General features: G+C 39.2%; 1 protein-coding gene across 2 annotated transcripts in view; it reads left to right on the plus strand.

The window, feature by feature from the left end:
* EPHA1 (EPH receptor A1) overlaps positions 1-15,622 on the plus strand; it is a 69,989-nt gene that overhangs the window by 32,299 nt on the left and 22,068 nt on the right. For both annotated transcript variants that reach the window (XM_015887689.3, XM_007425906.4), the window contains exons 3-4: positions 3,727-4,002; positions 10,124-10,514. In XM_015887689.3, the coding sequence (XP_015743175.1) occupies positions 3,727-4,002; positions 10,124-10,514 (667 nt within the window). The remainder of the gene's footprint in view (positions 1-3,726; positions 4,003-10,123; positions 10,515-15,622) is intronic.

The raw sequence follows: 15,622 nt of genomic DNA on the forward strand, positions 1-15,622 counted from the left end.
TTTTCTAAAACTTCATTTTAAACCCTTTGAGGGCCAAGTCAAAATTACAAATTTTCTGATAGGCAATATATGCATGTGGGGGAGGAGGGGGTCATTTTGAGGGAGACAAAATTCTAAATCACAAGCTATTTTTAAAACATTCTAGCTGAGTAATTTTCCAGGGAATGTAATTGCCTGATTACTTATATTTAAAAGAAAAGAAGGAAAGATTTGAGAGTCTTCCAAAGAATTCAAGGTTTTAATATGTATTGAAGCACTATTGCAAAGAATATATAGAGGGTTTATCTTTCTCTTTATTTATTTGAGGGTATCCAGTGGTGTTTAACAGTAGTATCTTTACCTCCACTAAACTACAATTCCCAAGAGGCCTTGAAGATACCATGATTGTTTTATAACATCCAATATAATTTTACAGTGTCAATAAGCCCCAGAATCTTGTTTCCTCGTTTTGTCACAGACAATGGCTTGATAATTCCAATATGGATTTTTTTTAAAAAAATTGTCTGTCTCTAATGGAAGTAGATTTTCATAAGTTGCTACACAGGAAACAAATCTGTTGTGATATTATTACAGTGCCTTTTCCACCTACAGTGGCATTTAAAGAACATTTTTCTCCCACATGGGTGGCTGCCATTAATAGCCAGACGATGCCACCCCCCCCCCAAAGAACGAATTGGTAAATTAATCTTTTCTACTAAATCCATGGATTTAATAATATTTTAAATATTATTATTTAATCCATTAATATTATATGCCTTTGATATCCAGATATACGACAAGTAATAAGACAAAGATAGTTGTTTGTGCATGGGTTGGTTTATTTAACAATGCCATTGGTCTCAGTTGGGGCAAAAGCCACTATGAAACTATATTTCATATTTAATCCTCTCTAAACCAAGCAATACATACAAAAAGATAGTTTTCTTTTTGCTGTGTCTTATCCATGTACATGTATCTACACATGTACAGACACACACTCATAGCACATACTTTTTTGCACATCCGGTTACGAACTTATGTTTTCTGAACTTCATTCAGGAACTTGTGATTGAATAGGTAAGGGAAAACTGCCCCCTTAATTGCTTGCTGATTCCTGCAGGGCAGACTGGAAGACTAACAATCTTGTGTATTAGAAGAGGAATATGTATCATACTGGATGCTGTTGACAAGAGCTCAGCTCTAATCGCCACAGATCGTATGGCGTATGGCTACTCCCCCTTTGAAACTGATTTGGAAGAAAGACTTTTGGCTTCACCTGAAAGCAACAGCGTTTCTTACTCGGGCTCATGGAGATGCCTGTAAAAAGATGAGCTGCTTTAATCAACAGCAGCGAAGTACCGCATTCATACCAGGTCCAAACCACTGTTTACAAATCATTTTTGAAGTGTGCCCAAACTGGCCTGTGAGGTGTAGGAAAAAAGATTTTGCTCCTGTAGATGGTCCCAGGGTCATATCTCCATGTTGTACAGAGGCCCTTCAGGTGAAATAATTCTGTTTTATGCCATCCACCATAGAATAATTCATTAGAATTCCGGTTCTGACAGATGATCCACATAATATTTTTCCTTTTATTATCATAACTTTCAGTCATGTTTTGGAGTCCACTAAGACCTAATTCAGACCTGTATCTGCAAGGGGGCTCACAGATATAAAATAATAACAGTATTATCTCCATAAAAACTGAATATGTCAGAAATAAAGGTTTAAGCCTATTTTTCCCCAACATACAATTTTTTAAATGTTTACATTTGTTCCATTTATATAAAGACTACAGAGTATTTGTCCCAAGTATCATAGCCTCAATGCAGGGAAACGCTTTATGGACTTTTTGTTGAAAATGGATAAAAATGAACTGGTGATCTCTGGATTTACCTATTAACAAGGGCTGTATATGGGGAGAACTACATTATGGAATTCTGAAGGGGGGAAATGCCATCAAGTATGTAAAAAAAATCGAAAGTCACTTTTGGGTTTTTTCCTTTTTCTTTTACTTTGCTTTCTATTGTTTTCAACATTTTTTCTTTATCTCTATTCCTTTTCTACTTTTTTCCTGTATTTTTTCATGTTTATCTTTTAACTTTGTAGGAAAAAAATTGTCTGTGTTTGTGTGTGTGTGTGTGGTTTTTCCTGAGTATATTCTTCCACATATTATAAGCCATTATTCAGAAGGTGGGGAGGGGGAAGTGAAGGAATTTTGTTCAGAAACTGCTGCAAACTTGCAGAAAACAATCTGTGCTGCTGAGTTCTGCTTATGCATTGTTTAATTATACAGAAGAAGGCTGCAGTGTGATTATTCTCTGGGATACCTGGCAATAAGCCTCACTAAAAACTCATTTGGACTGCCTCCTAAATAGGCTTGTATATAATTGCACTGTGCAGATAACAATTTATTCACACTTCTGCAGGGGGAAAACTGTACCATAAATGATTTTGCATTGGCCAAAATTAAAAAAGTCAGAGGCTGGGAGAACCTGCTGCTGAGTTATTTATGTGGCAACTTCATGCTGTAATTCTCTGTAAGGTGACTGCAGTCTTAGACCTGGGAAGAAATTGCCCTGAAACTGGTGAGCCTCCCTTTGAAACAGGCATGCAGAGAAGCTGCTTTTTCACCTCCAGCCTTACTAACTTTTGAGTAGGCACGCAGTGGTGAAGCGTGTGCAATGAATGGATGCTCTTCTGTGTTTTGCAATTGACTTTTGGGAAGCGATTCCGGTTATTTTTAGCCCTATCAAATTGTCAGGTGACCCTTTGAGAGACAGAGTGATGTAGTGGTTAAGGGCTTGGATGACAAGCAGGGGACCTGGGATCTACTCCACCCTCAGCAGCAGAAACTCACTAGGCGACTTCAGCCAGTCACTTTCTCTCAGCCCAACCTACTTCGCAGAGTTCTTGTGGGAGAAAGAGGGAGGACAGAGCACTCTATATGCCGCCTTGAGCTCCCCAGTGAAAATGGGATATAAATCGAATAAATAATGGTATTAAAAACTGGATATTTTGTTTAGTGGTGCCTCTGCAAAGATTAGAAATAGGACTGGTGCTGCATGAGGTAGCAGCAGGAGCAAAAGCACATTGAAATAATCATCCCCCTATTGCAGTCGCTTCATCAGGGCATCTTAGGTCAACAAATGGCACAACAAAGTTGAACAGACCCACCCCAGAGTCATTTGCTGATCAAACTGATAGGTGCCCTTCAGTGCAGCTGCTTTAAAGTAAAAGCAAACAAAAAAGAAATCTGATCTGCTGCATAATGTGTCATTTAAATAAATTAAAAAAAGCAACAACCGATGAGCATGAGCAAAGAGGCATGTGACAACCAGATTTACAGCCTAAGTTTCGATGAGACAGAGAAAGAGAGAAAAAGAAAGCAAGAGAAGCTTGGCAGATCAAGATAACATGGAGGTGAGGGCAAACATTGGAAGAGTTTTTTCATGAGTGCCAGTATATGCATATATGTCTTTTCTTTAAAAACATCTACATCTATCCATCCATCCATCTGCCCTGTAGACAAAGAATAGATACCATTATTCTGATGATTGATGATGATGATGATGATGATGATGATGATGATGATGGGTCACGTAGTCAGTCAGATGTTTAGATGATGATGAGGAGGATGAGGATGATGATTCCATTACCATGCCAACAACAACACTGCAATGCTTCTTTAATAACCTGTCAAGAACTTCAGTTCACTTGTCTTCAATCTTCTCTCCTTCTCATGTGCAGTGGAGTGAGGTGCAACAGATGATAAATGGGACTCCTATATATATGTACCAGGACTGCAGCGTCCTCTCTGAAGGAGACACCGACCACTGGCTCCGCACAAACTGGATCTTCCGAGGGGAGGCCTCTTCTCGCATCTTTGTGGAACTGAAATTCACCATTCGAGATTGCAAGAGTTTCAAAGGAGAGATGGTGAGCTGCAAGGAGACATTCAACCTCTACTACATGGAATCAGACCAAGATGTTGGCATCCAGTTCCGCCGTCCTCTCTTCAATAAAGTGAGCTGGGTTTATTCTTTCTTTCTTTCTTTCTTTCTTTCTTTCTTTCTTTCTTTCTTTCTTTCTTTCTTTCTTTCTTTCTCCGTTTATTTATTTAATTTTTACACCTCTGCCTCCCAGGGACTGTGGCAGTTTACAAAGTGAAAAATTGCACAGAAAAAAACAGTGAGCCCAGGAAGAGCCTCAGGGTTGAAGGGCAAGTATTGCAGAAAGATTTACAAAATGGTAGCTGTTCCTTTATATAGTATCTTCTGTGTACAGAGTTCATAAGCAGAAGAAAGGTCCAGAATGTCAACAATGGGGAAAGAAGAAATAAGGACAGCAAAAGCAAGGTGAACGCAGTAAATGTCTACATTTTCAGCTTGGTGACAGCCAGCATAAGAATGAAAAGGTTGGAAGGAACTTTGAACTTCTAATGGACAGACTAAACAATCACTGAAGAAAACAAGAGACTGCAATCTCTGAACTGTTTGGAAGACCAGGCCAAGAGGAACGAGATGTTCCTCATCAGAAACAAATTTGAGGTATTATGTTTAGGGAGAAAAAATATAAGACACACAGACAAGACAGGGGATTCATAGCTTGGAAGCACTACAGTTGAGAAGGACTTGGGTGCGGTCATTGAACAACAAGCTGAACAAGAGGCAGCTGGTAGAAGGGATAATGTAGTTTTGGGCTGCATTACTTCCCTCTATTCTGCATTGGTGAGACTACACCTAGATACGGTGTACAGTTCTAAGCACCATATTTCCAGAGGAATATTGACAAGATAGACAAGGGTCAGAGGAGGATGACAAAGATGATACAGGGACTTGTCCTATGAGGACAGGCTGAAGGAACTTGGGATATTCAGTCTGGAGAAAAGAAGACTGAGGGGAAGCATGACATCGGTGTTCAGGTACATAAAAAGGTATTATAGGGAAGATGGTCAGGAACTGTTTTACATTGCCCCAGAAACTAAGCCCAGAAATAATGAGTATAAGTTGCAGCTATTTACGTTTTGTACCTGCCAGTAAGATCTGTTCAGTAGTGAAACAGCCTAAGAGGTTGTGGTTTTTCCATCTCTGAAGGTCCTTAAGAAGAGGCTAGCAGGTGCTGTTAGGGATGGTTGTCCTGTGTATGGCAGAGAGTGGGATTAGATTATCCCTGTGGTCCTTTTCAACTCCAAACTCTTACAGTTCTTTGGCTCTTTGCATGGCTGAGTGTGATAGCAGTATTTTGGAATCATAAGAATATAGACTGTGGATAGGGATGTCCCAGGGAATAAGCACAAAAATATAGGAATGTACTAGAAAACAGGCAGAGTAAGGCCCTTGTTCCATACGTGGAAAGAGATTACACATCCCAGATCTTGTTGGGTTGATGTATTCAGTGAAATTCTAACAAGGATGAGGCTTCTTTGGAGCCAGCGGTAAACTCTGACAGAAATGGTAAGCTTTCTGTTGTGATACATCAAGGCCATGATGATGAAAAGAAATCCATTTTTGTTAACTCAGCACTGCATTCATTCATTCATTCATTCATTCATATATATATACGCCCAACTCCCCCACAAGGAGCACATACATACATACAGCATATATATGTATGTATGAGGCTGTGCAATTTTTTTTAAAAAAAGTAAAATGTACATGATCCTTAGCCAAGTTCTTCAATTCCTCATCACTGATGAAAACCCTCAATTTCAAGATTGACTTGGAGATTAGCCAGATTCCTTACATGCATTCGAAATACAGAAGTATTCAGAAGTAAAAAGGTGGCAGAATGATCAGAAACTTGTGATAACCTGTTTGTAGTCACAAAGCTACATGCACTAGTTTGTTCCTCAGACATAGTGAGTTAGATGCAGATAATTTTCAGTCAGGAAGACTATATCTGATGTGAAACAATTACTTGGTTTAGAAGCTGAGATGCTCTGTATTTGGATGACGGCCCGTAATTTTGTCATGGTCAAGAATTTTCAGAGATTCTGCAAAGCCAAGAGTGTCTTTTATAGGATAGCATTATGGGGTAATTCCAATCAATCTATATTTGTACTAAAGGGAGTTTTACCCTACATAAAAACTGAAGTTATTCTGCTCTAGAAGGTGCACTCACTACAGGTAGTCCTCGCATACTGCTAATATATGTAACTTGAAAAGCTAAGACAGGAGGAGAGACTCATGGATAACTTCAATTTTATGTATAACTCTGCTCCCATAGAGAACAGGATTATGGACTAGCTGCTAAATTATTGCAGAGGCCATGCTTTCAAACAGGCATGTGCAATTTTCCCAGTTCAGGAGCTCCTTTGGAGTGATGTGATGACTGCTGTACTCCAAATAAAAGTATGTCAAAATAAAATGTATTTTGTTTGGTGAAAATAGAATATAGATGATTTAGGCTCAACCCTACCCTTCCAAATCTTATTAGTATTAGTGTTTAATTTCTCTTGTTGGGTTTTCTTGGGAATCCCACAAAGAGCATTGACACTGAGTTCGTGGAAGATACACAAAATGAATGCAAGATCAGTACTATGGCCAATAGATGGCTGGGATTGGAGGACTTCCTGTCGATCAATTGCTCAGTCTCAAAATCATATTGCGAGAGGTGGCCTGTGTGTGCCCATCGGCTACCACTGATTGCCCTATGGATGATGTGTATGGTAGTCTACAATGGCAACTTCTTTGTTTTTCAACATCTTATATGACTGAAAGTGCTTTAGTTCAGTAAACAATATATTAACCAAGGAAATAAACAGAATCAATATAAGTTCAAGTGGAAAATTAGAATTAAACTTACTAACATCACACCAAACATTGAACTTTTAGTGAAAAAAACATCAGGCTCAGGAATCCTATTGAATAATTCTTGGGTATGTAACTTTCCTTTGTAAACTAGTTAAGTTAAAAGTTAAGTTCACTAAAACATAATTTTTAAAAATTTAATTTATTTTTTTCAATTGTTTTATTTTTGCTGGAAAAGTAACAGTTTTGAATGATTTTTTTTAAAAAATGATTGCATTGCTATTATTATTTTGTAGTTATATAAATTGCTAATTGACATCTGTAATGTGATACATTACAATTTATATAAGTAAATATATTACGAAGATACTCAACAAATACAGTTATAAAGTTAAGTTAAAGGTTAATAGCTTTTTAATTTTTAATTTAACTTTTAACTTAAAAAATTATATAGTTATTCTTAACCCTGCATTGAATAAAAAGTAAGTTTTATATAGAGAGAGTACAGATATTAAAATTTCATGGGGGTGATTAGGAAAAAAAAGTCAAAAAAGGCTCCTTAGAGGGTCCATAATGAAAAAATGGTTGAGAAAACTAGGTTACATGGAGTAAGAAAGGAAGCATAACTCAGTTCCCTGCTCTCTAGTGGGTAGGATCTTGATGTTGCTTTATGTCCAGTGAATCAAAGTTTGGACTGGTGGATCATCCACAACAGTGATATTCACTTGAGTATGTACTGAGAGGATATGTGTCCAGTTTCCATCCATTCATCAAGAGCAAGATCTTTCAGACATAGAAATATATGCAAGGGATTCTCTCTATGGAATTTTGATCTCTGATTCTTCAGTATTGTTTGCATTGAGGGAGCTCCATGAGGGCAATTTGTGAGAGTCTTTCAGACTTTGAATGTGGTGGCCAGGAATCTTATTCCACCTCCACGGACCCATCCAAACACCATCTAAAGCAAGATTAAAATAGTCATTTGCTGACTATTATTTAAAAATATTCACATGATCGTTTCTCTCTGCATTACAAGCAGCAGAGGCCCTGGCTTATCCCTTCTGCCTTAACTCTGCCATAATCATACCCCATTTTAAAACTGTTTTATTGTATTGGCTTCTGTGTGTTTGCATTTAGTTTCTTTTTGAGCAACACTTGCCATTACGTTCAGTCTTTTAAATATAGTTCATGCGCGTTTGTATTTTTGCATAATATGATTAGCTGTAAATAAACAGGGTGCCATCCTACTGCATACATGACTGGGAGAGCGTCAGCATGTGCTGAATTCTCATACTGAATTCAACAGAGCACGCAGGAGTCCAAATTTGGCAGGAGCCTTTCATGGAATTGTTTAGCATTTTAATTTAATGTTTCAGAATAATGAGCTAACTCAGAGTACAAACCTACTCAGAAGTTCTCCCCCACAAGCCCCACTGAAGATGTTGCGCAATCTTCTGCATCACTGGAGTGGGTGCCAGAGAATTTTAGCTTCATTATATTAATGTTTTAATTAATATAATTAATTAAAGATACACGACCTGAGACCCCACCCCAAGGCCTCTAAAACCCAGCTCTTCAATTGTATGTTTTAATGGGGCAGGCGTTCTACATGAATGGAGAATAATCATGTGAACATTTAATTTTAATTCAAGGAAGTGAAATCAGTATTTCAAAATTTTTGTATTTTTGTCTTGACCCACCACTTTTGAAAGTGTGGCTCAGTGATAACCATAGAAGCTGCTTTCAAGTGGCTATTGCTATTACTATTGTTATTACTGTATTTAATTCCCACGCATAAAAGAACAATAACCTCTCAACAGCATCACCAGATACGGAGTTCAATAGTGAGTCCCTTTCAGATGAGGCTGCTCTTTTCCGTATCTGCTAGAAGCTCCCTGTGCTTTTGCCTTTGGGAGAGTTCCCCTGGGATTTTCCAAACCAACCAACTAAAAAAGGAAAACGAGTTCTGAGTACAAGAGTTCCCGCAACAGTCTTTCACTTTCCTATTCTTTGGCACCTTTTCATAGGTGAGTTTGCTCACACCCTTTGACCAGCTTATGGGTGTTAGTATATTGTTGGTGCATTATGCTCTTACCCAGATGAGCCCCCTGTCAAAACAGTAGCCATATGTTTGTTTGTTTGTTTTCACAGGATTAAATGTTACACATTCTCAAGGGCTATTAGTCAGCTTCTCTAAAGGGAGCCTCTATGTTTATAACCAGTGTTTTCCTGAATGCTGGGTCTTGACATGCTGTACATCTGGATTCTGGCCCTTGTTGACAGGTAAACGCTGGGCAACATGGTCTCTGGATTTCAACCAATAAAGCCCAAGATATAACAAGTATGGGCAAGTCATTCCTCTGGAGGTATCCCACAGATGTTTTCTTCTAAATCTTTCCACCATTTAAGTAAAAGTACGTGTCAGAACCTGCTGGCCACAGGGCTGACGAGCAATTTTCTTTTATGTCCTTTCATGATTTCTTCACATGATACAGGATCATATAGCCTATATCTGTTCTCTACTTGTTAGTGATGTTCTGCATTGGTCTCTTTGTTCAGTTCAAACCATTTTATTCTCTGATGTATTTTTCAGATTGATTTTCTTTGGTATATATTTCTGATTATTATAGAACTCCATAATATAATCAAAACAGGAAGAGAATGACTGAATGAATTGTTCTTTATTCCTAATATCTTTTGGTATTGCAAGAAAGAGTTCCTGTAACTAATGCAAACTGCTTGAATTAGATGTAACCTGAATTGGTTCTGAGCTTTCTCTTATTGTGTCTCCTTTCTGTGTCAAATGTCTAATTCTATTTCAATGCTGTTGTGCAACATTTTAACATACTGTAGTCTTAAGGGATTAATTTTACATTTTTCTATTAGTCAGAGCCTTATTATTGAACACAGTATACTTGGTTTGAGTACCCTAGCTGAGCCTAGAATGTCATGATGGAATATAAGTTATGCCAAATCCTTTGTTTTCCAAATAGCTAGGGAAATGTTGATACAGCTGTTTTTGAATGTCTCTTTCACTGCTGAGTATTTTGCTCCAACAGCCAATTTATGTCTGATTTCTGCTAAATTAATTGGCAAATTCAGATTATATGCTGAACTGATTTAAAATGAGGTGGGTAGGGATAGATTGCATAAATGAATTAGGATAAAAAGAAGAAAAGAAAATATCTATGTTAAAAAAAAACAATCTGCATTTTGGGGACAAAGCTAGATTAAACTCCTCTCCCCAAATGCTTATTTTCCACATGCAGGGAATTCTGAATATTGGTGAGGATTCAAATATACTTCATTTACTTAATGAACTGCTGCATTTCAGAAAGGGACCACGTTTTGTTCTACCAGATGGCTCAACTGACTTGAGTTCTTTTATCTTCCAGGTCAACACTGTGGCAGGTGACCGCATTTTCACAGCTCGAGATGTTGAGATGGGGGCCTTGCAGTTGAACATGGAGGTATGCTCCATCACGAAGCTACAGCAGCGGGGGTTTTATCTGGCTTTCCAGAACTCAGGAGCCTGCGTGGCGTTGGTTTCCGTGAGAGTGTATTACAAGACCTGTTCGGACACCCTTAGTGGACTGGCCCATTTTCCAGAGACGCTTGCCAGTGCTGAGGGACTAAAGGAAGTGCCTGGTGTCTGTCTGAAGGACGCGGCTGAGGAGATGGGTGTCCCACCCAAGATGCACTGCAGTCCCAGTGGGGAGTGGTTGGTGCCAGTGGGCAGATGCTTATGTGTCATTGGTTTTGAAGAGGTCAGAGGAAGATGTGTGGGTAAGTACCCGAAGGAGCAAACCCTGAGGTGGGCTTGGAGGATTTTCCAGTTTCTGGATTGGAAAATATGGCAATTTGCAGATGGAAGATATGGGAAGTTACTCATGACATGACCAGGGCACGTTATCCGACTCCCCTGGCTCTTAATGCATCAGATTCCCTTATCCTTTTTATTTCATTCTGCTCCTGACAGTAAAGTAAACTAATTTGACATTCTTGCTGTTCCACTCCCTCTTAGTTTCCTGCAATGTTTGGAACCAGTTTCTTGGGCAGCAGAGTACATAGCTACTTGTCCAACAAGTGCACTGCACAAGGATTATGTCCTTAATTAAATGTTAATCAGTTAGAAGACATTTTAGGAATAAGAAACAGTGAACTTCAATACATAGGAGCAGACATCTTAGCTAGAAGCTTAGCCATCCTGTTTGGTCTCACCTGCTTCAGATGGATTTGGGACTGTAAATCCCAGAATTCTCAGCAACTAGGAACTATTCTGGCTGGAAATTCTGGGAATTACAGTGTCTCTGCGTTAGGATCATGTTAGTTGAATTTCATCAGTCCAAAAATGCATTGCATTATGAATAAATAACTGATCCCACCCCAAAAAACCTCTTTCTTAAAACAATCCTTCTGAGAGACAATATATTTTTAAAAAATATTTTAATTTCTTTAAAAACTTCATACAAACTTGACTTCAAAGTTTCAAGCTCTCGAAGGAAGGGCAATTTTCTTTCAGTACTGCTTTGCTAGGAAATATTAAAATGCAGGACAACAGTTCTGAAAAGTAATTTAAAGTAGTCTCTGCCCCTCCCTCCTTCACTCTTACAAAGCAAGTGGCACTGAAAGACTTGGACACTCTGGACAGCCACTGGACTGGAGAGACAAGTTGCCTGATTTCATCTCAGGCAGTTCCTCTCTTGTGATGGAAAAACATTCTTATTCAAACTCCCCAAAAATATCATTTCAGATCTATAAGTGGGAAAGGTGGAGAAAAGAGCAACCTGTGAAAAAGGTTACTAAGGGGCTTTGGAATATATATTTAAAAAGGCAAGTAAGGAGGACCTGACAGAAGTGTAGAATATTATGGATGGTCTGATGAAAAGGGATGTGTCTTTCTTACAGCACTAGAACCAGGATCATCATGTAAAGGTGAATTGTGTAGCATTCAAGGCAGATGAAAGAAAGTACATCTAGAGCGCACAGGAACTTATGGAATTTCACAAGATGTAGCAATGACCATAAAAGAAGATTAAACAAATTTCTGGAGAATAAGACTGCTAATAACTACTAGCCAGGATAGCTGTCCATTCTCTCTAAAATCAGAGGAAGTGTGCCTCTGAACCCTGGGAAATATGAGTGGAAAGAGGCTCTTCCCTTCCTGTTCTGTTTGTGGGCTTCTCAAAGGCATCTGCTGGATCACTGCACGGTCAAAATGCAGGACTAGAAAAGCCTTGGGCCTGATCTGCTGTACAGTACTTGCTCTAATGATTATATTCTCATGCACTGAAGAGATGTATAGATCCTAACATAATGGCAACTTCCCAAGGTGCTTCTTTTTGGATTTTTTTTATAGCATTGCCCCCCTCTAGAGGGTAGCTTACAACTCTTGGAAGTTCCTGGGCAACTACTAAGGCTCCATGTTCCCTGATCTAGTTTGCCTCCCTGCCCTTGGGACCAGAAGAAGAGCTGAGAATTTTTTCCAGCCTAGGATTTTCCCCTCCCTGTTCCTCTTCCACAGCTCAGCCAGTTTTTCCACTTAGCTGCTACTACAACTGCTTTCTCTCCGCCCTCCTGGGTTGTGAACAGTCCCCTGGAATGGGATTGAGAATCCATCCTGCCCAGGCAGGTCCTCTCTGACTGCACTCACCTGAGTTGTAACTGGCGTGCTGGTGCTCCTTACCCAGGTTAAGTATAAATAATGAAAGAGGTGTCTTCCAACCACAGAGTCAAAGGAATTAATGCTGTCTTTCAAAGTGATGAGGAAGAGAGTCTAGGGTGGGAAAGTGAAAAAAGTTTCAAGAGAAAAAGTCATGTCTGGAATAATAGCAGTGCTAGCTCAAGATAAAGCCAATGCACTGATGAGAAACATTTACTTTACATCTACTGTACAAACATAAAACTGGAATTTATCAAGTGAATTGGTTGTCTATGTTTTATGAGAGAAGAGATAACACTCTCACAGTGTTTGTGCCCCAGATAGCAGGGTGAGGGGGACAGAGAGAGATTTAAGCTCCACACATTGTTCCCCTTTATTTTTGCTGATCACCATGGGTGCAAAGCAGAGTTATGTCTTCTGGGTGGTTTGGTTTTAGTGGCAGGGTGCAAACTGTCTCAGTGTACATTGCCATATTATTTTTGTGGTCTACTGACAGCAGGACACCTACACACACACCTACACTCAAGCAGCCTTCCATCAGAATCACAGCCATGTTGTTTGAGTGCTGCACTGGAATTTTCAAGAAGCTGTCCATGTTTTGATGTCCACCCTATTCACCACAACATGACAGGAAATGCCTCTTTCTTCTTCAGAAAGCATCCTTGGTTTTAACCTTGAAGCTTTCCCACTTATAAGGAGAAGGAAGGAAGGAAGGAAGGAAGGAAGGAAGGAAGGAAGGAAGGAAGGAAGGAAGGAAGGAAGGAAGTAAGGAAGGAAGGAAGGAAGGAAGGAAGGAAGGAAGGAAGGAAGGGTATCCAGTGTTTCTCGACCTTGGCAACTTTAAGATGTGTGGATTTCAACTCCCAAAATTCTGGGAGTTGGTCCACTCATATAGTAGATAGTTGGATAGATAGAGGAGGGAGGGAGGGAGGGAGGGAGGGAGAGAGGGAGGGAGAGATAGATAGATAGATAGATAGATAGATAGATAGATAGATAGATAGATAGATAATATCTATATATCTTTGGAAGTATTTGTAGTCCCATAGTATTAAATGTTATCTGATGCTAACCATGGATGGAAATAAAATACATTTTAACTAAATTCCTCTCAAGATCAGGGCTTAATCCAAACTTTAATGGACCCACCCAAGGTTGGAGGCATGCCAGGGATATATCTTTTGGCCTTTGTTCAAGGATCAGGGTGGGGTCATTTTCAAATAGGATAAAGAAAAGGCTAAAGGGGAAATTTGTACAGCTCTGATCTTTGTCCGATGTGCATGAAAGATGGAAATGGGAAGGGAAGATGTATGCTTGAACTTTAACATGCATTGCAGTTGAGGGAGGACTGCTTATTCTTCACCTTGATAGGAGCAGGAAGTGGTAAAGGTTAGTCAGATGGACAAGTTGTGATTGTAGATGTGTGTATTGTGAGTTAAATAAATAATCATTTTTAATATCTGCAGCCAAATTTTGAGCACACTTTTATAGCCTGCATTATCCATATTCTGCCCTACCAAATCCAAACTTTAATGGACCCACCCACCCACCCACTGCCAATAGTTCATTGATGTCTGTGGTCAAAGGACAAGGCAGAGACTGAAATATGCAGAAAATCTGTGAAGTAGTCTGACTATTAGAAAGATGGCTGATGGTGCTGAGAATGACTGTATCCACAAAGAATTGGAAGGAGTCTGGTAGCATCTTTTCTGACTAACTAATTTTATTAAAACGGATAATAAAAACTTCCATGAGCTGCAACCATCATAGATTGTCACAACTCTTCTCCTGCAGTGTAGCCACAAAGGTGACCTATAAAATATCTGTTACATTATAAGGAATATTTGGGGGTCTCTTCAGTCTTTAAAAAATGCTAGCAAAAGTCCTGAGTTACAGGGTGGAGTGATGAATTGGACAAGATGCCCATCCATCCTTTCAATTTGACTTTATGACATAATGAATATTCAGCTTTTATTTTTTAAAAATCTTGATTATACTTCCAGAGGTATTAAGAGGGAAAGATAAACATTATTTGATGAAGTACATTTGTTTCCAGCTTCTGGAAACCCCATGGAGAATACCACAAATGTTTAGCATTATTTTTAAACTATTTATTTGTTGGACTTACTTTTGTTTCAGGGTGATTTTTGGTGTCCTCCATTTCCCTGGTTTTTATCCTTCATCTCTTTCACTGTCAAAGCTATGGAACTATGCTTCCTAATGCTACTGACATTTCTTCTACCTTTGGAGAGTTCATATCACCTGCCAATACTCTCCTGTTTCTTTTCACAAACTCTTCTGCTACGTAGAAATGAAAGCTGGGATTCTCAGAGAGCTTTATTCAGCCCAGCTATTAGGGATGGAGAGATCACTTAGTTTCTGGAATTTGCCAGATGGCTCATGCATCCGTCTGCTCCATCCACTTTCTGCATTTGTTTGCTTTCTAATCACAGAAAAATTCAATACTTTAAACTTTTCTTTTTTTTACAGAACACCTTTTTGTACACATTTTCTGTCAGATAGGCACTTTTGTAAACATGGGATACTAAAATTCACATTTTTGTACTTTTTTTGAGCCAAGACCTGCATCACACTATCCAAAGACTTGTTTATACTAAAGGATCTTGACCTATGAGCCCAGGAAGGGCAAACCAATCCCTTTTGCTTAAAGACAAACAAACTTCTTGATCTGACCTATCTGCTACCATGTTGTGGAACTTTGGCACAGAATATTTACAACCTCGGCTGTGACCTTTCCTGTGGTGTAGATAGCAAGGGCTTGAGTCAGAGTCATTTGTGGTATTTCAACTGAAAGAAAGAAGGTTGGCTCAAGTTTTGTGCCTTCCCTCGCATGACACTGAATGAATGAGAAGTTCTTCTAGGAGTTCTAGAAGATCAAGGGAGCAGGTCACTTGCTGTGAAGTTGCTTAGAACAGTCCTTGAACTGAAGAAAGGGAGGAATGTTGTACATTTCTGACCATTTCTTCCTGACCATCTGTAGGAAAGCTCAGAGAGCTTCAAACTGGCGAGTCTCCCATTTGGGACGTAGACCAAGTTGAGACAGCTTTGTTGTAGGGATATAACAGCTTTCAAGTCACTGCATAGGTGAGGGACCAGTTTCTGCCATGCTGCACGCATTTTCTTTTCTTCCCCAAACACCCCTGAGCTGTAATGGGCATAGCCTGCTGTGAGGGGACAGAGACCACGTGATGATTTCACAGGGACAGTTCTGGCT

Source organism: Python bivittatus, unplaced genomic scaffold, assembly GCF_059951505.1.
Source record: "Python bivittatus isolate LINGU-HERP-01145 unplaced genomic scaffold, Pbiv_v1 ctg000270_np1212, whole genome shotgun sequence".
NCBI classification, from domain to species: Eukaryota; Metazoa; Chordata; class Lepidosauria; order Squamata; family Pythonidae; genus Python; species Python bivittatus.